The sequence below is a fragment of the Rhinolophus ferrumequinum genome, chromosome 12, assembly GCF_004115265.2.
Source record: "Rhinolophus ferrumequinum isolate MPI-CBG mRhiFer1 chromosome 12, mRhiFer1_v1.p, whole genome shotgun sequence".
Classification (NCBI taxonomy): Eukaryota; Metazoa; Chordata; class Mammalia; order Chiroptera; family Rhinolophidae; genus Rhinolophus; species Rhinolophus ferrumequinum.
The window spans coordinates 30,199,828-30,227,814 of NC_046295.1; the positions used below are offsets into that span (position 1 = coordinate 30,199,828).

The 27,987-nt window shown below is 36.2% G+C and overlaps 1 protein-coding gene across 7 annotated transcripts in view; it reads right to left on the minus strand.

The window, feature by feature from the left end:
* The window catches only part of KDM4C (lysine demethylase 4C), a 347,582-nt gene that overhangs the window by 163,990 nt on the left and 155,605 nt on the right, over positions 1 to 27,987 (minus strand). For all 7 annotated transcript variants that reach the window (XR_004424679.1, XM_033123278.1, XM_033123280.1 and 4 more), the window contains 2 exons: positions 4,199 to 4,392; positions 1,042 to 1,280 (listed from right to left, as the gene is read on the minus strand). Coding sequence is in view for 6 of the 7 variants with exons in the window: in XM_033123278.1 (XP_032979169.1) it covers positions 1,042 to 1,280; positions 4,199 to 4,392 (433 nt within the window). In the remaining variant the exon portion in view is untranslated. The remainder of the gene's footprint in view (positions 1 to 1,041; positions 1,281 to 4,198; positions 4,393 to 27,987) is intronic.

Consider the following 27,987-nt stretch of genomic DNA (forward strand, 5'->3'; position numbering starts at 1 on the left):
ACACTGGATTGAAATTATATTTGTCTAGTTCTCACTGAAGAAAAATCTATGATTTTAAACTCTGTTAACACAGCTACTTCAAGGGCAAGAGGTAATGAAGAGGGAAAAGCAGCCGAGGTCGGGTTAATTAGGGCTGTAAGACTTGTTTTGTACTCTAAGTGGAATATGAGTAAAAACAAGGTAAGGGACAAGACCTGAGCTATGTCATTTTAAAGGATCGCCATGACTTCCATATGGAGAACTGACTAGCAGAGGTGTCTAGGGTGGATGTAGCCAAATAGGAAGGAAATCATTTCTACAATAGTCCAGGCAAGAGACAATGGTGCCTTAAACGAGGAGGAGGTAGGGCAGCCGGATTTGGAAGAATCCCATGAGTGAAGGACAGACTAGACTAGGGGTATGAGAGGAAGACAGGAATTACCAACAAGCTCGATGAGTAAACGGACAAACATCCTAACCTAAAGAAGCAAAGCATTAAAGCAGCTTCATAGAAATATGCTATAAAAGGGGGAAATAAGCAAAGTAGTTGAGATATACAAATGATGGCTTTCGTATAGAGAAATGGCCAGGGGACTGACTACACATACCATTTCCCAAGACTGAATGATTTTTGTTGTTCCTTTTAAAAGCTATAGTCTTTATTTGCTTCTTAAAATTAAGTCAAAAGCTAAGAATCTGCGAAGAATTATCTGTAATTGGCTTTCTCTGTGCCATATGAATTCAAGAGAAACTTTCCAAAAATGTATTGTATATTGTAAATTGAGTTGCACTGAAAAAAACTTTTTCATTTTAGAATCTACTTTTTTATTAAACCAAACAAGCACTGCTGGCTGTTTGTCTTACAATTCCACTACATGTAGCAGTGGCGCTCCTGACTTCTGAAACATCCCCGTGGCCTCCTGACTGAGTTACCCCCTAACTTTAGAAAGCTTATTGTGTAAGCTACGTGGAAAAGTAAGATGTCTGTCCTAGAGAACACAGATCAAAGGCATCAGATCTTCAACTACCTACTACTTGTGAAACAAGCAGCCAGATTCTCACCTGACAGTCTGATATTATCTGATGAATTCTGATCCAGCTGCATCCTGCTAGCAGAGGCTACTTCCTCTGAAGGTGCGTCTGTGTTCCCCAGCTTGGCTGCTGCTTCTGGCTTTTCACTGACCTTGAGGTCATCTGCGTCTGGGTCAGGGGTGGGGCCCTCTGCCCCACTGACTGCAGCTGGCACTTGCTTGTCCCCCTCATTCTTAGGCCTCTTAGAGTGAGAACCAGTGCACTGGGAGCTATTAAGGAGAGAACTGTGGTCAGAGCAGAATGTTTGCAATGGACAGGATAAAACACATACCGATACAAATGTTATTTTCACTTATGGAAAGAAGACAAACACAGGTTTTTCATCATTGTGCAGAGATAATCTTCACAATTAACCGATTAAAATTGAAATTGAAATCTTAACCAGAGTTTTAAAAACAATGTAAAAATTAAAACAATTGTAAACAATTGATTATTAAACATTATTGGAGGAAAAATCTGCTAAAATTTTATAACAACATTAAAAGAGGTCTGAAAATTAAAAAAAAAAAATGATGACATGGGGAATCTAATCAATAAATCAAATATTATTTAGATAATGATAAACAGAAGAGGAAATGGGGAGAACCCAGAAAGCTGTTGCTAAAATCTGAGTAGATTCATTACGTTCCAAGGTAAACAAGTGCCCACATTTACCCGAGTTTTGTATAATTCTGAAGTATGCATGGAAATTATTAACATTAAATGCCAAATCATCATTAGCTAAAAGAAATAAGAGGGAAGGAGGCCAACTGTATGGATTTAACATCTTATATCAACTTATTATTTTCACAGTGGACACCGCTGTTTTCCTCTTTTAGGATTTTCCAGAAAGTCACTTGATAGCTTTGTCATAGATGCCTTTTGCATATGACACATTTCTTACACTTTCTTTAGGAATAATTACAACTCAAATCAAACCAACGTGTAATTCAGTGCACACACATATACTACACATACACAGACACAGACACACACACACACACACACACATACCACTAGCCACTGTAGAAAGTCAGGGAGGACAGAGATCTGAGATAAACGGGGAGCCAGGGATAACCTGTGTAAACTAGCTTTGGCTGCCGCTGGTAGTACCAGTACTAGTATCGTCATCACCACCATCACATTTATTGAGAACCCAGGCACTGGCCTATGCAGAAAACCTTCCCATTACTGCTAGCACAGTACACGTCAAATAAGATGGCTGACATCTCTGAGATTTCGGTGCATCATTCCCTTCATTAGATTTCCCTAAATAGGGTATTACTTAAGGGAGTCAGCAAACTATGGTGAGGCCACAAGGCTGAGCATGATCGACAAGCCCCTCAACACTAGGCTTTCAAGCTGGGTGAGCAAAGTCTATTGATCATTTTAGCACACTGAAAGGCACGAATGTTCAATGTCATAGATCTTGTTCTCTGTCAACCCAAAAGGGCCACCGTGGTTAGTAATTAGGAGATCAGCCCATACACCTAATTAGAGTATTATGATTTCTGCCCATTCAAGAACAGTTCTCAAGATGTTCTGCGGGTGTTTCTTCTAACCTCAAGATTGCTCACTCCCACAGCAAGCTTTTTTGGTAATGTGGATAACACATTTATCAAAGGCACTGACTCTCTAAATCTGTGTTTCCCCGACTTTTCTGAATGCAACCCATAGTAAGTTATACATTTTAGATGGTGAAACAACACTCATGTACACATATGCTCACACATGTATGAATTAATACTTACCCCCTTACCACATGGGAAGGACTATGATACTTTTTATTCTATTTCACCTCCTACATTAAAATGTTGTTCCTAACCTATTAAATAGATTTGAAAACGAATCATTGAAAATCAGTGCCATAAACTGTAGGGTGAAATGAGAACACCTCAATTTGAGTTCTGCTACTAACTAATTCTGTGCCTCAGGTATTTCATACAATGCAGACGTTTGACTCCATGTTCTTAAGGTTCCTCTGCTCACTACCTTTCTAAAATAGCAGAAAGTAAATGTCAGGGGAAAAAAGAGAATCAGAAAATAAACATCAGAAATGTGGCCAAACATTTGAAATTACAGTGTTATTTAGTTAGCAAAAAACTGGTAATAAGCTACAGGTCCAAATATAGGGGATTAGTTAATAAATACAAGCAGGCATTAAAAATTACCTTATAGTGAATCATTTAATTACATTTTAAAAAAACACTCACAAAACTGGTATCAAATTGTTAATAGAGCATGGCCCCAATTTTAGAAAGGTATATAATATTATATAAATAATAAATATATATGTAAAGGATATATACAAAATTTTAACACTAGTTATCTCTGGATTGTGAGGTTATGGGTGATTTGGGGTTCCTTGATTATTCTTTTCCTTATTTTACAAATTTTCTCCAATGCACAAATATTACTTTTACAATCTGAAAGAAAAAAATGAGTAATATTGGAGAGTAAAAATGTAATATAACCCTGGAAAACATAAGAGCCTAAAAAGATTGCCTGAGGACCCTAGCAACACGACACATATCCTATTCAATGAGTTTTACAACAGCAAGATGCCCACAACAGGCATGCAGGTTTCTGAAATGGCCCTGGCCACAAAAACAGAATATAGAATAAAGTTCACAGGGACAGTCATGTTACAAAAACACTACATGCTCTGCTTTGCATCTTGTAAAAGAATAAAGCAAAGTGTATAAAATGCAGCAAAATATAGGAATCCCAATGAGAAAAGTAATATCTCAGATGTTTGACAAATGAAGAAAACATCAGAAAGAAAATGGTAGCAAAATGAAAAAGATCACGTGACTGAAGATAAACTGTGGAGATGAACAGAGAGCACCAAGACCACTTTAAAGCATATTATCGTAAGAGGTGTAAGAAGTTCCAGTATTGTTCTATTTGCATGTATAGTAACTCCAAGAACATTCTCATACACAAAATACATCTCTTCCTGCATTCTATTTATTTATTACATTTCTCAAGAATTAAAAATACTTTGCCTCAAATTTTCAGTAAGATATTAAGTAAAATTATGATGAAGAAATATGAAAAAAAGCAAATAGTCTTTGAAAACGTCACGTTCATGACCCATTTTAATTGAGTAAGTACAAAAGGGATGGGGTGGGGGTGGGATCATTACCTCCTGGGTGCTTTTCTTACTTTCCTCCTTCTCTGCAGCCACGCCTTTACTTCAGGGGTGGATTCCGGAGTAGGCTTCGTGTGATCAATGGTGTATATATCCTTTCCTTGTTTCCAAAGCTGATATCTGTCTGGCTGAAATTTCTTCACAAAGATATCCATTGAAATTTTCACCATGTCTTTCCTGCAGGTGCACTGAAACATAATGGGATTGGAGTGCTTTAAACATTTCACTAGCTACATAAAGTCACACAGATTTGTACTATGAATGAACCATTCATGAATATTTAGTCACCATTTAATTGAGGATAATGTTTTACATTTTCAAACATTCAGTGGGGGATAAACTCAATTTCCTCTGAATGAAGGTGAGAACCTGTATATTCACATTTATAAATGGTAAAATATGTTCAAAGGCATTGTAGAGTTCACAGGGAACTGTCTACCAAGAACAAGTAAAAGGAAGGAGCACACATTTGAAAGCATGCCTGCAACAGAAGGATTGCGTGCCCATCACAAGGATGTATCACTGAGCTGAAAGCTGAAAGGTCTGTAAAGCTGAAAACCTAAGTTGGCAAACGAATAAAAGTAGCCAATGAATGTGATTAGAATAATTAAACCAATGGGTTGAGATAAATGTTCTTCAAGATACATTTTAATCACATTATGTTTATTAACAAACATACTTTCACAAAGTAACCAATAATTAGTGAGCAATGAACACACTTCTATATCATATCATAAAATAACCACCACCATCACTATAAACATATTCACTAAGAAGAAGGAATAGTGCTAAAGTAAGAAATTCAAAGAAAATATTATTTTGAATTCACTAGGACTTTGATTCTTATTAATACATACTTACTTAACAGTCGTATCTTATAAAATAAGTTACGTATAAAGACTAGCATGGAATTTGGGCAGAAGTGCTGCCAGCCTACACTCACAGGGACAAACAGGATGAAATGAAGGTAAAATGACTCCAAGGGCAAAGCCACAATGACCAGGACTAAGCTAACAGGATCTCTTCAGGCTGTTACAGAGGACATACAGATGGACAACAGACATATCAGATGTTCAACCACACTAATCATTAGGGAAATGCAAATCAAAACCACAATGAGGTATTATCATCTCACACCTGTCAGAATGGCTTTTATCAAGAAATGAACAAACAACAAGTGCTGACAAGGATATGGAGAAAAGGGAACCCTCGTATGCTTCAGATTATAAACTCTAATGGTTTCCGGGATTGTAAATTGGTGTAACCACTATGGAAAACAATACAAAGGTTCCTCAAAAAATTAAAAATAGAACTACCATATGATCCAGTAATTCCACTTCTGGGTATTTATCCGAAGAAAATAAAAACACTAATTCTAAAAGAAATAAGCATACCTATGTTCAATGCAGCATTACTTACAATAGCCAAGATATGGAAGCAACGAAGATGTCCATTAGTAGATGACTGGATAAAGATGTGGGGTGTGTGTGTGTGTGTGTGTGTGTGTGTGTGTGTGTGTCACACACACATATATACAATGGAATATTACTCAGAAATAAAAAAGAATGAAATCTTGCCATTTGTGACAACATGAATAGAACTAGAGGGGATTATGCTAAATGAAGTAAATAAGACAGAGGAAGACAAATGCCATAAGATTTCACTTATATGTAGAATCTTTAAAAAAAATGAATAAACAAAACAGAAAAGGATCCACAGATAGAACAAGATGATGGTTGCCAAAGGGGAAGGGTAGAGGGATGAATGAATTTAAAAAATAAAAGAGGATGGAAACTAATGTTTACTAAACACCAAGTATGTTTCATGAGCTAGGTGGTTTACTCGCGTTGTTAAAGGCAATTCTCATATATTCTTGAAAGTAAGACATAGAAATCCCCATTTTAACAGAAGAAACTGATTTCAAAGAGCTTAATAACCTTCCAAGGTCAATGACGGTGAATGATTTTCTTTCCACTATTACATTGGCTCTAATACTGATGATCATGCTTTTATGATGTTTTTTTTTCCTACATGAAATCCTTAATACATTATAGGCTAGTGTTTGTAAAATGAATTGAAATTCTTATGGTAAAGATGCTAAAAATCCAAATTTTTCCTTTTGTCTTGGAACTTAAGGTATAAGAAATAAGAAATTCTTCATAAGAAAAAAACTAGAGTTCAAAATTAATTTTTCTGGTTAACACAGCAATCACAGAAAAATAAATTAGCTTGTGAAGTCACCTTTGATCAGAAAAAGAAAATGAATTACATTACTACTAGGACAACCAAAAAAAAGGGAAGAGCAATGATGGCAAGCTCTTGTTTTGAAGAGGTATGAATATCCAAATAAAGTATATACTGCTGTCTTCTGCTGACACATGAGTAGTTAGTGTCTTTAAACCTAAAATTACTGTAAGATATTGTCCCTTGTAATAACCATTATAAATGTATTTAACGATAAATGGCTCATATTAAAAAAACACAAGCAACATATTCTTATTTCCTTCAGAAATTCAAACAATCAAAAAAGTTGATTTTTAACACCCCATATTTTTCATCAAAACCTAGCCCACCCCCAAAAATTATTTTTCTTGAAGGTTGTCAGTTAATTATCTTTATGGCAAAACAAAATTTCTACATTAGATCAGAACTACAGTAAAAAAGAAATATCCATTTCCTGTTCACTACATAGTGACACTGTCTTACATCTCCAAATATATAAGCTATGAAAATATGGGACTGGGTATAAAATGTAAAAATATACAACATTCAAAGGATTCACACTTCATTGGCTTTGAGAGCCCAAAAGTTTGTACAAGTTTCCTTTTAAAAGAGTATTTCATAAATAAAGAACAAAGGAAAGACATATTCTTCATTTCATTGTTTTCTAACAACCTACTTTCTTTAGCCACAACAACAAGAATTAAGAATAACATAATTAGACACAATTATTCACTATTTCCACATTAAGTAGTAACAAAAACATCGCAAAGTATCAGGCATAGCAACCTCTTATTTAACCAAAAATGTAACTGATGGTGATTAACTATTTAATGCCAAAATCAGTAAATATGACTGAAATATAATTTTATTCTAAACCATCAAACTACCTTTGACATTAACAAATAATTTAGTACTCAGTAAATTCAGATACTTCACTGAAAAACTATGTAGACAATTCTAGGCGTAGAGCATCAGAGAAATCTTAACTACAGACTGTGGTCATTAAATTGACAAGGCTGTGATGCGTGTTTATTAACCTGATTTTTTGATCAACCGATCTACAATCTACTCTTTATTCATCCAGGTTTGTATCACATTCATTATTTCCTATTCTTTAACCCTTTTATCCATTTTCAACTTAGTCATGAAACCCTAAACACTTCTTTCTCTACACATGCAAAGAATAATCTGCTAGTAATTTGTTAGCATTAACATAAACTATGCTGCTCTAACGCACTGCAACTCCTCAATCTTCATCATTATCTCACCTCTATGTAAACAATATAAACCGTGTAGGTTTCCACTCCATCATAACAAATGAACAGTGAACCAGGCCCAGCTCTTTGGGAAACTGCCACACTCTTAACACATACTGAATCTGTAAATGTCCAGGAATCCCAAGACGTTCTCTGCTATACTTATGCCTAGTTATTTCTGATTCTGATATGAGTGAGGAACAATATTTTGCAATATGCATTCTAATTTATAGGCTCTGATCAGTATTTTCTGGCATTATGTTCCAATGAAGACGCCACTCAAGTTTTATGAAATGTAATGTAATCAATCATTTTAACAGAAACATTGTCTAATTTAAACAGTTGTTAAATAAAACAATTTTAGAAAATAGATGCATTATTCAATTAATAAAGCCAGAATTGATTGATAGGATATCAGTCTACTATTTATAGAAATACTTAACCTAATGAGATACTACAAAAATTGCTAAAGATTTTTTCTGTACATGTTCACCAGACAATTAATAATGAATAAAAGTATTTAATATGTGGATTAACTATAAAAAAAGGGAGGGGGTCTATTTATATTGGTATTCCTCTAAAGAAATTCCAAAAGTTAATTAAGCAGGATATTCTACTTCTATAGCCCATTCTTTTATCGTAAAATTTTCATTACCAGTTACAATTCTAAACCGAATTTCACCCTTTTTGGAGTACTTCCAACATCCTAGTATTTTTCCGCTGGCTCAAGAAATTAGAAATTTCACTCTAAGAAATTACATTAAAAGGGGAAATTCAGAATCAACATAATGAATGTAGGTAATTCTAACATGCATTATGCTGAGCTAAAGAAGCTAGACATAAAAAAGTCCACACTGGTGGTTATTCCACCATATTAATGGATATGACTGTGTTTAATATGATTAATAAGCAATAGCCACATTACTCTATCTGCTTGCTGAACACTGGTCTGCCTACAGCTCTTCTAGTTATCAGCTACGTAAGACTGGGGACGCCACAAGCTCTGAGTCAGCTCTTCACATAAAAATGTTTTCCTAGCTCTGTCACAGGGGTTCAAAAAATCAAAAAGTGTGTAAATATACTAGGTCAAAAGAGCTCTTTAAACATAATTATGATTATGATCTCCCAAACCCTCCTTTACACAAAAAAAACTGAAGACGTTGCAAAATGCTGATGTAAAGCAAAGAAAATTTTTTAAGTTTCAGTTTGTACTTAAATACTAAATACTTATATTTTACATAATTTTTCTGCAAAGATGGTAGAGCCATGTGATTTATCAAATAGCTAGTCAAAGCTAAAAAATCTGCAAGAAACTAATGTAATAGAAGAGAAAATGCCCGTTTCCTGCCAAGAGCTATCTATGGAATATATTAGGTACCCATCAATGAATACCCAAATGGACCTTCAGACCTTGGTCATATGTAAGATCAACTATAACACTGATTTATTTAATCTATGTACTTATTCAGTCATTGCTCATTTGTACATGTATCCTCTTACGCAAATACATTTGGGAGAAAATTATTATAATTACCTTGACAATTGATAAGAATTATTTTAATATAGGAAATGGAGTTTTAAAATATTCAGATCTAATTAAGTTGAAAATAATATTTGAACAGCATTTTGATTTCCTGAGTCACATTTCACATAATACCAGTCAAAGACAAAAGGCTGTTTCACTGAAGTACATGAAAAGTAAACTATATAATTATGTTTACACTGAGAAGGGGGAAAAAAGAAATACACTTCTAAGATCAGTATTAAGCAACAAAGTTGGTATATAAAGAGTGCAAAGGTTATTTCCTTTGTTCTTATGCCCATTAATAAAGCAAGGTCTGTGGGAGCCCTGAACATCCCTTGTTTTCCCCACCTGGTCTGCAGAGCTCACAGACCCTGATTTTGTCAAGGTGCACAAAAATGTTTGACAGTTTTGGGGATTCCAAAATACATACCCAGCAAAAACTTTCTGAAATGTTTTGTTCTCACTGACTTGAAAAAGAGAGTAGCTTTAAAAGTTCCCTAAACGCTATATCACGGTCATAGTAGATATATCTACTCATAAATGATATATTATAAAAGATATATCATAAAAGCTATATCACGGTCATAGTAGATACATCTACTCATAAATGATATATTATAAAAGATATATCATAAAAGATATATCACGGTCATAGTAAAAAAGAGTGATACCAGAACCAAATATCTTACTCTAATTTTAACGAATCATTATTGCGAGTTGTTTCAGATGCTGTTGCCATATCCGACTTTTCCATTCTCGGTTAAATACTGTGAAAATATACACTGTGTCTGTCTTACTGAGAAGTGCATTCTAGGTACCTAAAGGATTGAGAGCCCCTTAAAAATATTTTTTTGATAATCTTTTTTAAAAACATGAGAAAACAGAGGTTCAGAGATCTTAAGTTAATTTGCACAATATCATACAGCTCACAAGTAATACAGCCTTTGCCACATTCAAATCTAGAACAACTCCCATACTCTTACCCACTCTACTGTGGAAATTCCAAAACAAAACGACATTCAATACATCTTAAATGGTTTTAAACTTAAATGTGGGCCATATTTTTCCATCTCAAACTTCTTTTTCTGTGACCCATAACCAAACTGAAATTGTTGTTGAGAACAAAAGTCTGGGTCTCATTTTTTTATGCATGATATCATGCCGTGTTGATAGAGTTTATCCAGTCTAGCTAACAATTTTCCAAAATATGTTTCCTCAGCTCCCCCTGCTTCTAATAGGTTCAAATTAATTTCTTCTGAATATTTTCAGGCTTCACCATGCCAGAATATGTCTCCCTTATAAAGTAAGGCAATTATAAAGCAATTTAAGGTATGAGACTAGAAACTCTATCTTTCTGACCCATGGGAACACAGCTCAAACAGACAAAGAAAAACTATGCAAAAAGAAGGGGAATGGATTCAAACAGCTTGCTCCAGGGGTCTCCAAAAACTCTGTAGAAATTATTTTTAGAATTTCTGCTTCTCAACACTTACCTGCATTTCTGATAGAAAGGTTGTGGAAGTTCAGAGTTACAGATATTAAACAATCCACTCCTGCTGTGCCATGCAAAACACAGCATGAAATTGAACTCCTTCATATGGAGGAACAGATGAAGTTATTTTGTTCTGAATTCATGCATTGCATGTCACACTTTATATGGGTGATAAATTTGGGCAAGATCAGATAAAAATAGGGCTCTGCAGAGTCTCAGTGATCTAAGGATTTTATGGTTATAAATATTTGCTGATAAGAGTCTATAAGATCATGTATGAGAGCCATCAGAAATGGCATGGAAGCAGAGAACATATAATCCTTCTTCTATAATGCTCAGATATATTGACTTTTGAGTCACTCAGATCATTCTTTGTTGTTTTTTTTTTAATTGGGGAATATTGGGGAACAGTGTGTTTTTCCAGAAGCCCATCAGCTCCAAGTCAAGTCGTTGTCCTTCAATCTAGTTGTGGAGGGCGCAGCTCAATGGTCTGTGTGGGAACCGAACCGGCAACCCTGTTGTTAAGAGCTCGCGCTCTAACCACCTGAGCCACCTGGCCGCCCGGATCAGATCGTTCTTTATAAATGACTAAGTGGACACAATTAGAAGTTCATCCTGCACTCAAAATGAAATTTAGTTAAGTAAATTGTCCGCTCCAATCATATAAGTCACAGGTGAGAAACAGAGGCACAAAAACACTGACTGGCTGGATATCACAAGAGTAGTGAATTAGAAAAAAAGGGTTCAAGATTCAGTTTCCTACTGACCAGCCTGACTGGGATTTTCCATTTCCCATTCACTGAGCAACAACTGAGTACATAGGAGCACGCTGAGTAATGCAAGGGGCTGTACACAAAATGAGTCCCTCTGCCTGGCTTCACGATAAAACGCTGGCCATGTTAAAAACCACCAGATTGACAGTGGAGATGTTCATCTCTTCACTTCTGCAGAACCAAAGACAAAGGCAGCATCCTCTAACCCGTTTCCATCTTTGTTTGTGCAGTTCAAACACTGATATCAATGTAAGAAAATATTAATAAAGAAATATTTTTAAAGAGGGGGAAGAGTAACTTTAAAACAATTAGTAAAATGGCCATGTATGCATAATGCAATCCCAGAATGAAAGCTCTGGATAATATATACTTAGGGTGCTCTTGCTTGGGAGAAACAAAAATAACTTGGTAACAGCTTTCAAATAAATTCCAGCTTATGTTATTAAATCCTGTATTTCACAGAGAATTTTGAATGTCTCAGGAAAAAATGACAGCTTTATTTATTTATTGAATAGCCATGTCACAAACTCTATCTCACACTCAACACATTCTGATCACATGTCTCTTGCCACCTGAAAAACTCTCTGGTATTACTTCCAAAAGAAGAAACACCCTGATGAAAGCTAACTAGACCAAAAAATTAATGCCTTTAGAAAGAAGTATAATTTATCATAGGCTTTACAATGTTAACAATATGGCTAGAAATGGAACACTAAATACTAAAAGGAAAACAAATAATTTTGTTGGAAATAAAAATTTTTAAATTAACTGACAACACATACTTTTTCAGCAACACTTCCTTAGAAAGCCACGCAGCACGAGAAGTAAATAATTCAGCATCTCAGATTCATGTTATCTGGCAATTCCGGTGTTCCTACTCAAGTGTGAGAATATGTCTGGAACTGCTATTACCTTTTCTTTGTTACTAATTTTGTGAAATGATTTCAAGCAGAAGAACAGGCAGGTATATTCAACATGAATCAGAAGAAAAACAAAGATGAGAAAGAAAAACATACAATGGATTTTAAGTGCTTTTTCAGTTTCTCTCTGGCCAAATTTAGGACGCCATCAATAGGGAAGTGGAGAAACAGTTCGTATAAGATTCATTATTATTCTAAGAAATCAAAATGGGAAGAACAGGATTTAAATCAGTTTAAGGCCCAAAGTGGCCCAACATGCAGAACTAACTTCCATGACTGTTACCGTTAGCTGCTTGACTTCAGGCTCACAAACAGCAAAATGAAACTGCATTAAACCAACCCAGGACATGTTAAGAATAAATCATGTCAACAATGTGGCAACACATAAAACTTTTAAACATGTAATAATTTTTTAAAATGTGAATAATGTGTGACCAGTAACGCAACTGGGAATTTATACTAAGAAAATACTTATTAATGAATGTACCAGCTTATGTTTAAGAATATTCATCTCAGCAATGTTTATAAAAGATCTAAAAAATGGAAAAATCATTTTCTGGAAACAATAGGTTATTCCTTTTTTAAAAAAAATCATGGTATTCTTTTTGGAAAATTATGGAAAAACATTTAATAATATGGAAAAGCATTACCATTAGGTGGAGAGAGCACCTTATATACATGATCATGTATGTAATATACATGTATATATGTACCTATAATAAACATACACACGTGAGAGACTGGTCCATTTCCCTGCATCTGATTTTGGGGGAGCAGTGCAGGACAGAGGTGGTGGGTATAACTAGAAGTGGGCACAGCGGGAGGAGGCTGCTTGGACTCAAACCCTATACACTTGGAGTGGAAATATCCATGAATAGGTGGATCCCTTTCTGAAGTGACAAAGTTCTTCATTCTTGATCTCTCTATGTCAAACCAAAAGTGTTTCATTTCCTAGCACCTTCTTCTTTTCCTTCGGATCACTAACAACAAATTGCAATCACATGTTTGTGTGTTTATTTAGTTAACATGTTTCCCCCACCAGAACTGATATTCTGTAAGGACAGGAGTCAGCTCTGTTTATCACTGTGTATCTGTCATCAACACATAGTACATGCTCCAGAAATATTAGCTGAATGATTGCAAAAAAACTAAAGTATTGCTGGTAACATAATAACCAAGACAAAAATGAAAATTAAACTCTTAAATGTTGACCTCACTGCATTTGTACTATTTATTGATTTGGCTCATTTCTATTTACATAATTTATTTAAAAATTGAATTGCCTGATCATTATGTAGAATATTGGATGGATCTCAGACTATTTCATTAGCAAATATGGGGACTCTGCCTTAATTAATAGGAAACACGTTATAAATGTTAAGGAGCTTTTTCTTTTTTTTCGTCCAGTAAATGACACACAGCTACAAACGACAACTTCTATTTCTAACTCTACAGCCACTCTCTAAGAAATTGGTTAATTCAAATTAAAATGTAGACTTGTCATTGTCGTAATGAATCATGAACAAGCTCTGGACAAGAGAAGCCCTTCACTACCCCAATGGCAATGGGTCTACTGATAAAATCTAGAAAGTGGTTTGGTTGGATGTGCTCTATTTTAATTCCACGGAAACTCATTCATCAGTCTAAATTTAAAAGCTGGTCATATAACAAATGCAATTTTAATGATCTACATTTCCTCATATTCACATGTACTTTTAATATATTGAAATCCAGACTGGACTGAGTCCAGAAAGTAATCATAAATACAGCTGATATCAGCCTCATGTTCTTCCAAGAAGTAAAGACCACTTCAAAATAATTCCATGCAACAGTATTTCTGGTGCCAAAAAAAAAAAAGAAAAAGCCCCACATTTGTATAACTTATACAATAACCACGGGAAAGACTGTTCATCTCTATGTATAATGAGAAATTACTACAGGGCTGTAGTTTCACCTATTCCTCAGATGTGGCTGCCTATTACAGTCCATCAACTGTCAAGAAATAAAAAAACACGAATGTTCCATCTTCACTGGTGACTAAATACAAGTTGTAGTAGCGATCCATTAAATCAACATGTAAAAAGCTTTCCTCGTGGGATCAGAGAGACCCAACTAAATGGGAGAAGAAGGTAGAGCACCAGGAAGGACAAGGTTAGTACAGTCATTCACCATTTTGGTTTTGGTTCTTCTTTCATTCCAAAAGCTGTTGCTGAGGTGGCAGGGGGAGCTGGACGGGGGTCAAGAGGACTTTTCATAGCAATAAACAGTTACACATATCATCCCTTGCCTTCTTACTTTGTCCAAGAACACAGCAAGTAAGTTGAAAACGGCTTCCCACTATTCTAATTCCGTTTGGGAAATCAATTTTTCTGCAAAATTACCACACCTGATCCATATAATCTCTGGCCCAAGACTATATATAAATGGCAGGCCTTCCTTTCATGGTCTAAAATCATGAAGCCTACCCCAACGCAGGCTTTTATTTCCCCTCTCTGTGAAATGTATACTGGAAAGAAAACTAACAGAAGATTCAGTTCTTTAATCAAATATTAAATTACATCCATTTTCAATTTAATTGAATACTTGTACAGCCGCAATAATGTCCACAGTAACAAGCTATGACAGCATTCATTCTACAAACATCTGATCACCTAATATAAACAGAGATACGAGTTCAGTGACCTAACTTCATAAATAAGCAGCTACATGAGGACAAAAATATGAAAAAAGTTTTCAATTTTCAATATTGGCTGAGTTTTTTGGAACTCGATAGGACTGTTTTTATCTATTATTTACAATTCATTATTTAATTTTTCAAAAAATTTTACCGCAATTGATGTGACAGAATTAAATTACTAAATTTCATTGCACTTTTCACTCCTAAGACTTCTCTTCATTCGGATGTTTTCTAACTAAAAAGAGCCACTTTATCTCCCCAAGCTCAAACCATGTGTTCTTCTAGGTGAGGCCAGATTGGCCAATCAAACATTCCATCCCAATGGCAACAGTGACTGGTTCAGGGATGAGCAATGGCCCAAATGAGCCCAACGGGATTCAATATCAGGACTTGGTCCTAGTTTATTAAAAGCCTAGATAAGCCAACAATCATCTTCGTGGCAACATGGGGAACAGCTGCCTAAATAGGAAGCCAGGAGAGAAGAAAATGTTATAAATGAAACCAGAGAGTCCTAAAGATAACATCAAGGAGGTAATCCATTTTCTCTCTCTACCACTAGGAGTTAGACAAATACAACTTTTAAGAATGTTTACCCATTAAAACCATCTCAGGACAGAATCTTCACTTAATCCATACTTTCTAAGCATATGATATACTCAGAGGAAATGTTAAATCTAGTTCTCCAGCCTGTTACTGGAAATGTACCTACATCTGAAACCAGAGCATAACTAGTAGCACTTGACTAATGAAAAAACAATTTTATAGTCAGAATAGGATATAATGGGTTATCAAGTAAGACAGTCACATACTGTAAGCCAGATACAGATATAAAAGTTAAATTAATAAAACAATCAGTAACAGAACATTATATATAGGAATTTGCCAAAAAGGAATACTATTCCAAATTTCCATTTTTATGTGTATTCAAAACAATTATGTTCAATAAACATGTTTAGAACATCAGGCCCCTAAAGGTAAACAAATAAATTAACTTCATATTCTTTATCTGGGAATTTGATTTTCACATGGCTATTTAAAGGAGTTAAGATTTTAAATACCAGTCACCACACACACACACACACACACACACACACACACACAGAGAGAAAAGGTTTCAATAAGAAAAGTTTGTACATGTATAAATATATTTCTGTCTGTATATTATCAAGAAATATCAAAACAGCAATTAATTATTGAATAAAACAACAGAAGTTACATATTCCAATATCCCAGACCAATATAAAAATTTTAAACACCCAATTGAAAATACATTTTAAAAGCCTAATCTAAAATACCATCTCACTTTAATACTCAGATCTAAATACTAATTTTACAATAAAATGTCAGATTTATGGCAACCTGTAATCAGAGATATAAAATTACTGAGTGCCTGAAAATAACACAAATCAAAAGATAATAGTAAATTATTGGCGTTGAACTACTGAGGTTATTAGAACCCTAATTTTAAAAGAGAACCCTTACTTTACTCTGAACTTCTTCCAGCAGTTCAAAGTAAATGTGCAATCTATTTTTTTAATATTCAACTACATTCTTCATGAAACAGTTTAACTTGATTATTAGTTGGCAGCAGCAACATCCGAAAATCTTGTCCATCGCAGCCCAGAGGTCCTGCCTCTGGGAAGGTCTGAATGAGCAGAAAGTGAAATACCTACAGTGGAGGCGGCATGAACTGTCTCACCAAGAAAGATCGACTCAGTAACAGCGATGGTACTCACGGTTTCCTTTGCCCAATGTCACGTTATTCATGGTATTTTTTCATTTATGTTTAATTTCCTAAATTCTTAAGTATCAGATGGAGGGAGGGGACCTATCTTAAATACCAGTTCTTATTTTTTAAAAGGTCTTAAATGACTATAATTAAAAATAATGTAAGCTGATGATTACAGTAACAAACATCTACCACTTACTGTGCTTATTATGTACCAAGCACAGTGATAAATGTAAAGCATTTTCTCACTGAATCGGTACTTGTATTAGCTCATTTAATCTTCACCTCCCTATGAGAAACTATAGTAGGCCTCCCTTATCTATGGTTTTGCTTTCCACAGTTTTAGTTGCCCATGGTCAACTGCCATCGAAATGTTAAATGGAAACTTCCTGAAATACAGAACTCGTAAGTTTTATATTGCAGCCATTCTGAGTAGTGTTATGAAGTCTCACCATCCCTTTCCGTCCCGTCTGAGACATGAATCATCCTTTTGTCCAGAATCTCCATGCTGTATACCTGCCCGTTAGTCACTTAGTAGCCGTCTTGTTTATCAGATTGACTGCTGTGGTATCACAGTGCTTGTGTTCAAGTCACCCTTATTTTACCTAATAATAGCTCCAAAGCACAAGAGTAGTGATGCTGGCGATGTGGATACACCAAGAAAAGCTATAAAGTGTAAGGCGTGATCAAATAATACGGTGAATGTTTATATTTTTAAAAATTCATCACAGTAAAAGACACATTGCCATTAATACCCCTCAAAATACTCCCCTCTCCCCTTGCTTCGAACACATTTATCCCATCGTTATTACCACTTTCTGAAGCACTTCTGGAAGTCCTCTTTCATGAGTGTCTTTAATTGCAATGTTGTGGCTGCCTCCATGTCCTGAATCAATTCAAAACATTTACCTTTCATGGTCATTTTGACTTTGGGAAAGACTCACATGTCACACTGTGCCAGATCTGGTGAATAAGGTGGCTGAGGACACATCATAATGTTTTTATTTCACAGAAATTGCCGTACCAGAAGCGATATGTGACAGGGAGCATTGTCATGATGGAGGATGATTTACGGCACACTTTAAAACACACCTTCTCTTAAACATTGCTCACACCCGACTGACTGCACAGAACAAGTTGAAACTTGTCACACACTATTACTAAGTTTCCACACTCTGCTTCCTGTATTGAAGATCCCTGCCTTTCCGTTGGATGGCATTCAACGGCAGCATTCACCGTATTTTGGGATCACAACGGAAAGGCTCCATGTCACACATCGCTTCTGGTACGGCAATTTCTGTCAAATAAAAACATTACCATTACGATGTGTCCTCATCCAGCTTATTCAGTGGATCTGGCACCATGCAACTTCTGGCTCTTCCCCAAAGTCAAAATGTCCATGAAAAGTACACATTTAGAATCAATTCAGGACATTGAGGCAGCCACAACAGCACAACTAAAGACACTCATGAAAGAGGACTTACAGAACTGCTTCAGAAAGTGGCCAGAATGATGGAATAAGTGTGTTTGAAGCAAGGGGGAGTATTCTGAGGAGAATTCATGGCAATGTGTCGTTTACTGTAATAAATTTCTTTAAATTTAAACATTTACCGTATTTTTTTTATCACACCTCATATGTAGATATAGGAAAAAGCATAATATATACATAGGATTCGGTACTATCCAGTTTCAGGCACCCACTGGGGGTCTTGGAATGTATCCGCCATGGATAAGGGGGGACTACTATATTAACATCCCTATTTTACTCATGGAGGAAACAAAGAAATCAATAATTTGCCAAAGTTCATGAATTAAGCAAGTGGTAGGATGAAGACTAGAGCTCATTTCTTTTTGGCATCAACACCAGTGCTCCTAAAAACTAGCACTAGATTGACAGTACACTGTCAAGAAGTAGCAGCAGGAGAGGAAGCACCGATAATGAGTACCATCCCAATCCTTCTGAACACTTCCCTGCGTGGAGCTGTCCCACGACAAGAGGGATCTGGTTGGGTTCTGATATTGAGAAGACTTGCAGATATTAGAAGGCAGAAGAAAAGCCTTCTGAGAGAGCTATGAGCAGCAGGCTGCTGGAGAAGGAGCCGCAACAGACCCGGGGCTGAGCGATGCAGGAGCAAAAGAGCTCCCCGGCGCTCCTGCTCTCTAGGTTACACTGTCTTCCCCATACAGCCTTTTACTCGTCTAGTCCTTCCAACAAGTTTGCAGCCTATTATGAACAAAACTACTAGGAACAACTGTACATTCGTGTACATGTCTTTATGTGAACATATCTCAATTCTGTATATCTTCTTTTGCGAAGTCTGTTAAATTTTTAGCCCATTTTTACTGAGACATTTTTGTCGTTTTATTATTGAGTTGTTTGAGTTCTTTGCATATTCCCAGTACTAGTCCTTTATCAAATACGTGTTTTGCAAATATTTGTTCCTAATTTGGACCTTTTTTTACAGACGGTTTTTAATGAGCAAAAGTATATTATTTTAATGAAGTCTAACTCATCACTTTTTTCATTTATGACTATTACTTTCTGTAACTTCAGAAATCTTTTGTCTATCTCCAAGTTGTAAAGATATTCTCCTATATTTTTTTCCTAAAAGCTTTGTATTTTAGTTTTCTCTTTCAGTTTAGGATCCATCTTTAGTTAGTACTTATAAATGGTTGAGTTCAAGGTTCATTTTTTTTTCTTTTTTTTTTATTATTTTTTAAATTTATTGGGGTGACAATTGTTAGTAAAATTACATAGATTTCAGGTGTGCAATTCTGTATCACATCATCTATAAATTACATTGTGTGTTCACCACCCAGTCAGTTCTCCTTCCATCACCATATATTTGATCCCCCTTACCCTCATCTCCCACCCCCCAACCCCCTTACCCTCTGGTAACCACTAAATTACGTTCCCCAGATTAATTTTCAAACCCCGTGGCCATCCTGTGGTCACCGACTGCCCTCCAATCCCCTCACCCTCCCCCCCACCCCCACCCCCCCGCCCATCTAGCAACCCTCAGTTTTTCCTCTTTGTCTCCAAAACTGTTTCTGATTAGTTCATTCACTTATTCTTTTCTTTAGATTCCGCAAATAAGTGAGATCATATGGTACTTATCTTTCTCTGTCTGACTTATTTCACTTAACATAATGTTCTCTAGGTCCATCCATGTTGTTGCAAATGGTAAGATTTCTTTCTTCTTTATGACTGCGTAATACTCCATTGTATAAATGTACCACAGTTTCTTAATCCAGTCATCTACCCAAGGTTCATTTTTTTCCTCAAATATTAAAGATTCTTTTCCCTACTGGATTGCTCTGGTGCCTTTGACAAAAATTAAATGCCATAAGTGTGGGTCTATTTTGGGTTCTCTCTTCTCTTCCACTGATTAAGAGTTAGATCTACATAAGAATTAGAGCTACATGTAAATATGTGTGTATTATTCAAAACAATCATATTATCTACAAATAGTGGCAGTTTTCCTCTTTTTTATCTTTATGCCCGACATTTCTTTTTCTTGACTTACTGCAGTGGCTAGAATCTTAAGAAAAATGACAAATAGAAATGGCTAGAGTGAAAATTCTTTGCTCCAAATCTTAGGGAGGAACTGTGCAATACTTCACAATTTAGAATGATATTTATTATATATTTATTATACTTAACTTTATTGAGAAAATTCCCTCTGAGAGTTTTTATCTCAAATGACCATTGCTTATTGTGCATTTATTAAAATGACCATATGGTATTTTCCTTTTATTCTGTTAATATGATGAATTAAATTGATTTTTGAATGTTACCAAACTTATTGTGATGGCTAATTTTATATGTCAATTTGACTTGACCATGGAGTGCCCAGACATTTGGTCAAACATCATTCTGGGTATGTCTGAGAAGGTGTTTCTGGATGCAATTAGCATTTGAATAAAGCAGATTGCCCTCCTTAATGTGGGCAGAACCCATCCAATCAATTGAACATTTGAACGGAACAAAAAGTTTGACATTCCCAGGAGTAAGAGGGAACTTTTCCTGCCTGACTGTTGAGCTGGGACATCGGTTTTTTCCTGCCTCAGAACTAGAACTGAAACATCAGCTATTCTTGAGTCTCCAACTTACTGACTATAGGTCTTGCGACTCGCAGCCTCCATAATTGGGTGAGCCAATTCCTTATAAGCAATATATATATATATATATATATGTATATCCTGTTCATTCCAGAGGAACCTGCATACTACACTTGTGTTCTGGAGATAAATGCCACTTAGTCATCAATTACCTTCACTTTAACACAGTTCAGCTATAACATACATCTGCATTAATGAACATGAAATGAACGTGTGGTTGTAGGTATTTCCCTGCAAGTTGCCTTAATTTAAGTTCACAGATTCCTATGCTTACACAATACTTTTCCTTTTACTGTCTACTAATACTTAACTCTCTCATTACAGTGATGTAACTCCCAAGATGTAGTAACGGAGAAAGGAGATATAAAGAAATTTCTTAGAAATTCCCATTTTTCTAAGATTTGGTATTCAAGAAACAGACCACACAAGATAAAAAATGTGGATAGACGTAAAAACATTATTTAAGAGAGTAACTCAGGCAGAAGTTAAATAAGCTAGTCTTCAATGACCTCAAAAAAAATCTGAACTAAAACATCTCTTGGGTCATAAGTAAAAAAAAAAACAAGATTTCCTTAGTCAATAAAATACTATCAGAGTCATGTTCTTAGTGTTCAAATAGGCTAAATTATCATTAGCTCCAAAAGTTTTCAAATGAAGCTTCTGCTTACACGTTTTCCAGACATTCAAATAGGAATGAGTCAGGGAAACAACAGGACAACATGGAAGCACCATCGAGTAGAAGAATGTACAGATTGCTTCTCGAGACAAGCAAGGAAGACTAAGTAGTGGGAAAAGGATACTGTTCTGGAAAAATGTGTCAGAGGACAGACAACAGGGCACATCACAGGGAAAAGAGCAGATCTCATGAGGTTGAACATCAATGAAAACATCACTATCCACTCAGATGTTGTGACTTTTCCCCACTGTTATTCCTATGCTACATCATGCATCTTCGTATGTACTGTTACTTTTACTGGAAACATCCCCATCTTCTTGTTATACCAAGCATATTTATCTAGCTAACACCCTTCATGTTTCACCTGAAATGCATACAGACTAGGTCAGTTCCACATACTACAAACAACCCAATGCCATGAATATGTGGCACAAATAACGGTCACAATTAAGTAGTCAGTTGTGTAATTATTTAATAATTGTCACTCCCTAAGGCTTACCTGAGAGAGGACAAAGATTGTGTTTGTCCTGCTTATCACTGGGACTCTCAACCAAGGTGATCAATAAATACTTTTTGTATGAATTGAATAATAAACTGAATGACAGAAATGGGTCCTTGGATATATTTTCAACAAATTATTAACACTACAGAAAGCATTTCTCTGCACTTGTTTATTTATCTATTTATTTACTTACTTATTTGCACTTCCATAGTGCACTTACTAAATGCCAGGCACTATTCTAATCACCTTACATTTAATAATTCCATCCTAGGAGGTTGGGATAATCGTCACCCCCACTTAGCAAATGAGAAAACCAAGACACAGAACAGATAAGCAGCTTGCCCAAAGTCCGTGGTAGAACTAAGATTCAAACCCAGGCAGCCTAGTTCTATAAGTCATTACAAAGTAATTTTAAGACAATGCTATCAAAATAATGTCCAAAAAAGCTACTGAAAGTAAGTATCCTATAAAATATTTAAAGGTCTGGGACTTCACATTTTCATCCTGCAATTCTCATATGTATATAACGAATTAAGGAAAACGTCAATAACAGATTCTTGATGCTAAGCTCTTCTTTTTGTAGCAATTGAAAATATTACATGAGATTTTAAGAAGAAATAGATAAATTAAAGTTTTCATGTTACAGACGATTTGCTGAAGTAGAAACATAAATCTGTGTCAGAACTAAGGCAGTCGTTAAAGCTGATGTCTATGTTTTTTGTTTAATGGAACAAAAAAATAAGCATTTCATTTACTGACTATCATGTTTGCTATAAAAGATTTACTACATAAAATATAAATGCTAAAAACATTTACAGTACTTTTTCCTTTAATAAAATCAAACCGATAAAAATGGTCATTGTGCATACTTTGCTTTTAAAAGAAACCATAAATTATTGCCTTCATATGGTCTAATTGTGTGATTACCAAAGAAGGTGAAAATCTCAATTATCCTTAACTCACCTGAACATTAATGGCTTCTGTATCCAAGGATCAAAGTTTCTATTTCCGAATACTAGAAAACTAGATGGGTTACATACATCTGGTCTTCAAATGCATTTGATAGATATTTTTTTACACTACTGCTAAATAGATAAAACACTGCTATAGGAAGAGAGCTTATGCTACAGTGTAAGAACCTGTACTTCAGTATATTGATGCAGGTTCTTCTGAGTGTTCCCTAGGTACAAGACATTAAGATATATATTTAATCACCTTCAGTCAAATTTTGCCTTTTTCGGTCAATCAATTTATTTCATTTTCTTCAAAATCATACACCCAAGGAGCCACTTGTACTCGTCATGCATCCCACCATGACACCACATTTCCCCACCACTCTGACATAGAGTGAATGTTAGCAAACATAACCTAGCCAACAGCTGATTTATAAGTGAACTTGGGGTGCCAGCGGGCATCATAGTCTTTGATTAAAGCATACACTCGTTCAGGAGTGCCTAGAAACTGCATCAACAACATCCTTCAAACATCATGGGCCGGTAAGGGAAGGAGCTTCAAATGATGGCAATTTCTATGCAGCAAAAGCAATAACATGGGAAAATACCTGTGGCAGTGAACAGATGATAGGAAAGTAACAACATTAAATACCATCAAAGAGGTTAGTGGGTTTTTATTTTTGTTTGAGAGGGATACAGACCTTTACTTTGCAGGTTACACTTGCAAAGTTTGAATTTTGATAACAAAGATTCCCTCTATAAATAATTTGGAACTTAAGTCACATTTAAGATATAAGAAGATGTAAAAAGAGTTTATGAATTACCAAAGAATTGTTCTCTCTAGAAATGTTATATCCTTTCTGCTGAGAGACAGTTAAAATGTGACTTTCTATACAAACAGAAACTTTATAAACCTTTTTTTGATAGTTTGTACAATCACTTCTGTCTCTGATGGATAACTTTGAGTAGCTACCCTAGTCAGTCAGTAACAAAAAATACAATATGCTAAACTTGTAAGCAAATCACCCGATTCTTCTCTCTACTCTTGTACAGAATTTTCAATTCACCAGTGCCTGCCTGCTCAGTGTTGTACGTATGTAGCAACATGATGGCAGGACTGTACCATGTAATTGCCACTAGATAATTATAAAACCATCCACTGATACTTCATGGCTATTCACCACTAGCAATACTTAACTTAAAAAAAGAAAAAGTATTTCTTTTAGATACTGCCTTTAGTAAACAAATTTTTTTTTAATGTTTGAAAACTCAGAATTTATATATAATATAAACAAATCTGTTTAGCTATTCAAGAGGCACTAGAATGTGGTTAAATGTCAGCCTGGGAGAAAGACAGTGAATTTGAAAGTGCTCTGGAAGACACCTCTCCCTCTTTTCTTTCATAGCACTCCATGTGGCTCAGGTCCAGTCCGTCCTACACCATGTATTTAGTACTTGTATTCCTGTGTGCTTGCCTGCCTCTCACTCCAATAGTGCCTGCAAGTCCAGAGATTCTCAACCACAGGCCTTTAGCTCCCCCGAATCCCGCCCCGCCAGGGTACGTCTGAGAATGCCTGAGACACTTCTGGTTGTCACAACTGGGAGCTGATACTGGCATCCAGTAAGTAGAGGCCAGCAATCTGTCTAAAAGTGGCAATAGTGCTAAGCTCAGGAAATCCCACGCTAGTCTCAGCTACGGGAGGACAGGGACCAACCCTTGCCTGCAGCACTCTGCTCAACCCTACTGCCAGGTACCCGGGCGGGCACACAACTATGGGACAGATGGATGCGTGCATACATGAAAATTCGAGTCAGCATGAATTTTGAAACCATCATTCTCCATATGACACTCTCTAAAGTGCTTCCTTTCATTCTTCCTTCTGTCTCAGCATCTGTGATACATGTCCAGGCTGCAGCTCTGCCCTGTAGCAGAGAGGAACCCGGAAGGCACACTGACTGAGATTTCAGTTCCCGGAAGTGTGACATGGGAAAGTTCCTAACCTGACCTACCTCTTGGGGACTTGAACTAGATGTTCTTAGATCTCTTATTGGAAGGATTAATTGAATTGTTTTAATATCTAAGAACATTCACCTCATGTAACAGCTTTTCCTATTGGCTACCCAGCTTTTATTATGGCAGTCAAGGCTCCTACAGTATGTTATACCTCAGTCACAGCTGCCTGTCAAGTCTGCAGGAACCATAATCTTTAGGTCAAGCTTTTATTTCACTATAAAGGGCTTTCAATAAATATGAACGTGCCTGGTGATAAATTAAGTTGACAGGTGTTTCCTGCTACTACAATTCAAAGGAAGACATATATACCTATCATGTTTGGTGTAAACAACTTATAACTGCAATCATAATTCATATAGCCTAACTAGACTCCAATTTCATAAAATTAACATAGCATGGCTATAAATTACAAGTCACTTACAGTTCTTGAAGTTGTCTTACGAACTTTAATAGGAACTCCAAATGGAAACGAATCTAGAGAACGATAGTAGCATGCACTTCCTCAGTAAATCTGACCAGCGTAACCCCCAGTAAGTAGATTTTCCAGTTGTTCACAGTAAATATGTCATGACTGTGTATCAGGTGGCATTACGCTATTACGCTATGATAACCACAAGCAGGATTAATCTGCATGCTTATAATCGAAACACTTAGAATTTTTTTAGGCAGGTAAAAGTTCAGCAATAACAATACAAGGCATATTCTCCAAGAGTCCTTAACAGACATCATACAGTCATCTAAAATTCAAAAGAAAATGGCAATGATGCAACGAAACGACCAACACTTTAAAGAGAGAAAGGACGACTGGCATCTTCTCCTCTGTTGACAGCTACGTAAGGAGCAACAGTCCAAGACTGCAGGGAGAGACCCCCTGCGGGATTTTAAAGGACTGTAAACCATGAAGAAAGCTTGAGGCTCTCCAGCTTGCCTCTTCTTACCGCTTTCTTTTAGATAAGTATTTGAGGTAAAGCTACATCAAACTAAGTCATTTGGTTTTGGGGTTCCTGGATCTCTCTGAAAAGGGAAGAGAAAGTGACTATAAATGTTTTATTCCAGGCTCTAGGCTTTGGAAAGGAGGCATCGAAGGAATCTTATGATTCCCCTCTAGAACTCTACAATACCTTCTACAAAACTCTTATTTCCTTTGTAATAGTGTTATTATAAAATTAAATATAAAATAAGGCATAATGTATCGTAAACTTCATAGCTGAATGATTTGAAAAAAGAAATAATGATTTCTTACTCAGAGCTATATTATTATTTGTCCTTAGCTGCTGTCCCAATAATTGATTATTACAGAGAACACTTTTAGTAGTTTTTTTTTTTTTATTTGTGGTATTGTTGTTCATTGTAGAGCAAGATTATGAAGTGGACAGAGAAAGTCCAGCATTATAAATCAGTTTTGGAAACACCTAGCTGGATAACACTTTTCTTTGCCCTGCAATGAGAAGAGAATCTACAAGTAATTTTTTTAAAGGGAACATTGCTACAGCAAAGCCACAAATGTTGCTCACAAAACCAGGATTATCTGAATGTGACTAATGCTTGTGTGTCTACAATTGTTCTCTTTCCCTTAAAGGAGTAATATCCTGGGATGTCATACCATTTCACCTCTCAACATCTCTGTGTGGCCCTCAAACATGGACTGTATAGGTTTCTAGTGATAATACGTTTTATTACCAGCACCATAAACAGATGTGCTGTAACTGGGCACACTTTACTGTAGAGGAATAAGAGGTTCAGAAGGGCCCGGCAGTTTGCACAAGGTTGTCTGGCAATAAAGAGCAGAGCCGGTGTGGAGGTCCAGCTCTCTGACTGAGCACTTATCACAGTGTCATCACTCCGCCTCACCTGACGTGACTCCATGGCAGCATGGACACCCAGACTCATTCCTGGTTCCATCTCATAGACGGTCAAGTTGTGTCTCTAGAAGAGAATGTTAACCATCCCCCTCCAGCACCAAGTTTGTGAGAACGCGGCCCTGTTCACAGAGGCATGCACAACAGAGATCATCTGTAACACAAGATACTTCCGGGAAGACACCATGGTTCTGTGCACAGAAGAACAGAATGCCATGGCCTTGTGAGAAACGGTACTCTCTACGTTTCATCTTTTATAATAGTGGTGAATCATGATCCACAAATATCCTTTAATGACATGGCTGCCACCACTGCTGCTGCAGCTGTTACTGCAGAAAAAAGAAATTTTTTCTCTAATTCCACTATGGTTTTGACAAGCCCTAAATTGAACAAAATGCAGTCTTCTTTTGCCTGGAAGGAATAAGATCCCATAAGAAAGGTTTCAATAGAAAACTGGAGTGGCAAATGCCAAAAACCTCCATGAAACCTAGGACATAGATTTCACCCTTACAATATTCATTTTGTAAAGAAAATGGTGTAGGTTTAGTTTGTAATATTTTTAATAAAACAGAGTAAAGGATTTGTAATAGAAATAAACATCAAAAGTGATGACAGGTGGCATTTTGCAGCGCATAATCTCCCTAAGCAGCTGTGTGCCGGGGAGAATTAGCACATGTGTTTGCAGGGCGTTACAAATAAAAGAGCTTATGCCAAAGTCATTACTTTCTACCTCTAGATGCTGCAGCCAGAAAAATATCACAAACAAGAGGTTATGCTCCATGCTAATCAGCCCCATTACTAAACGAGTCCACAAAGCCAGCAGGCCCCTTGTCCCTGCCAACCCAGTGTGAGAGTGAAGCACGTGCTCGTGTGAGGCGCGCAGCTCAAACCAGCCTTACCCTGACACATCATTTCAAAAGTACAGCCTTGCATGGGGATGCTGGAAGGGAGTATAGTGCTAGGAACAAGTAAAAATGACATATAAGGCCACCACCAAGCATTATAGAGTGCCCGATGTGTTCTTACGCCAAGGAAAGAGATTCCACTACACGTGCTTTGATA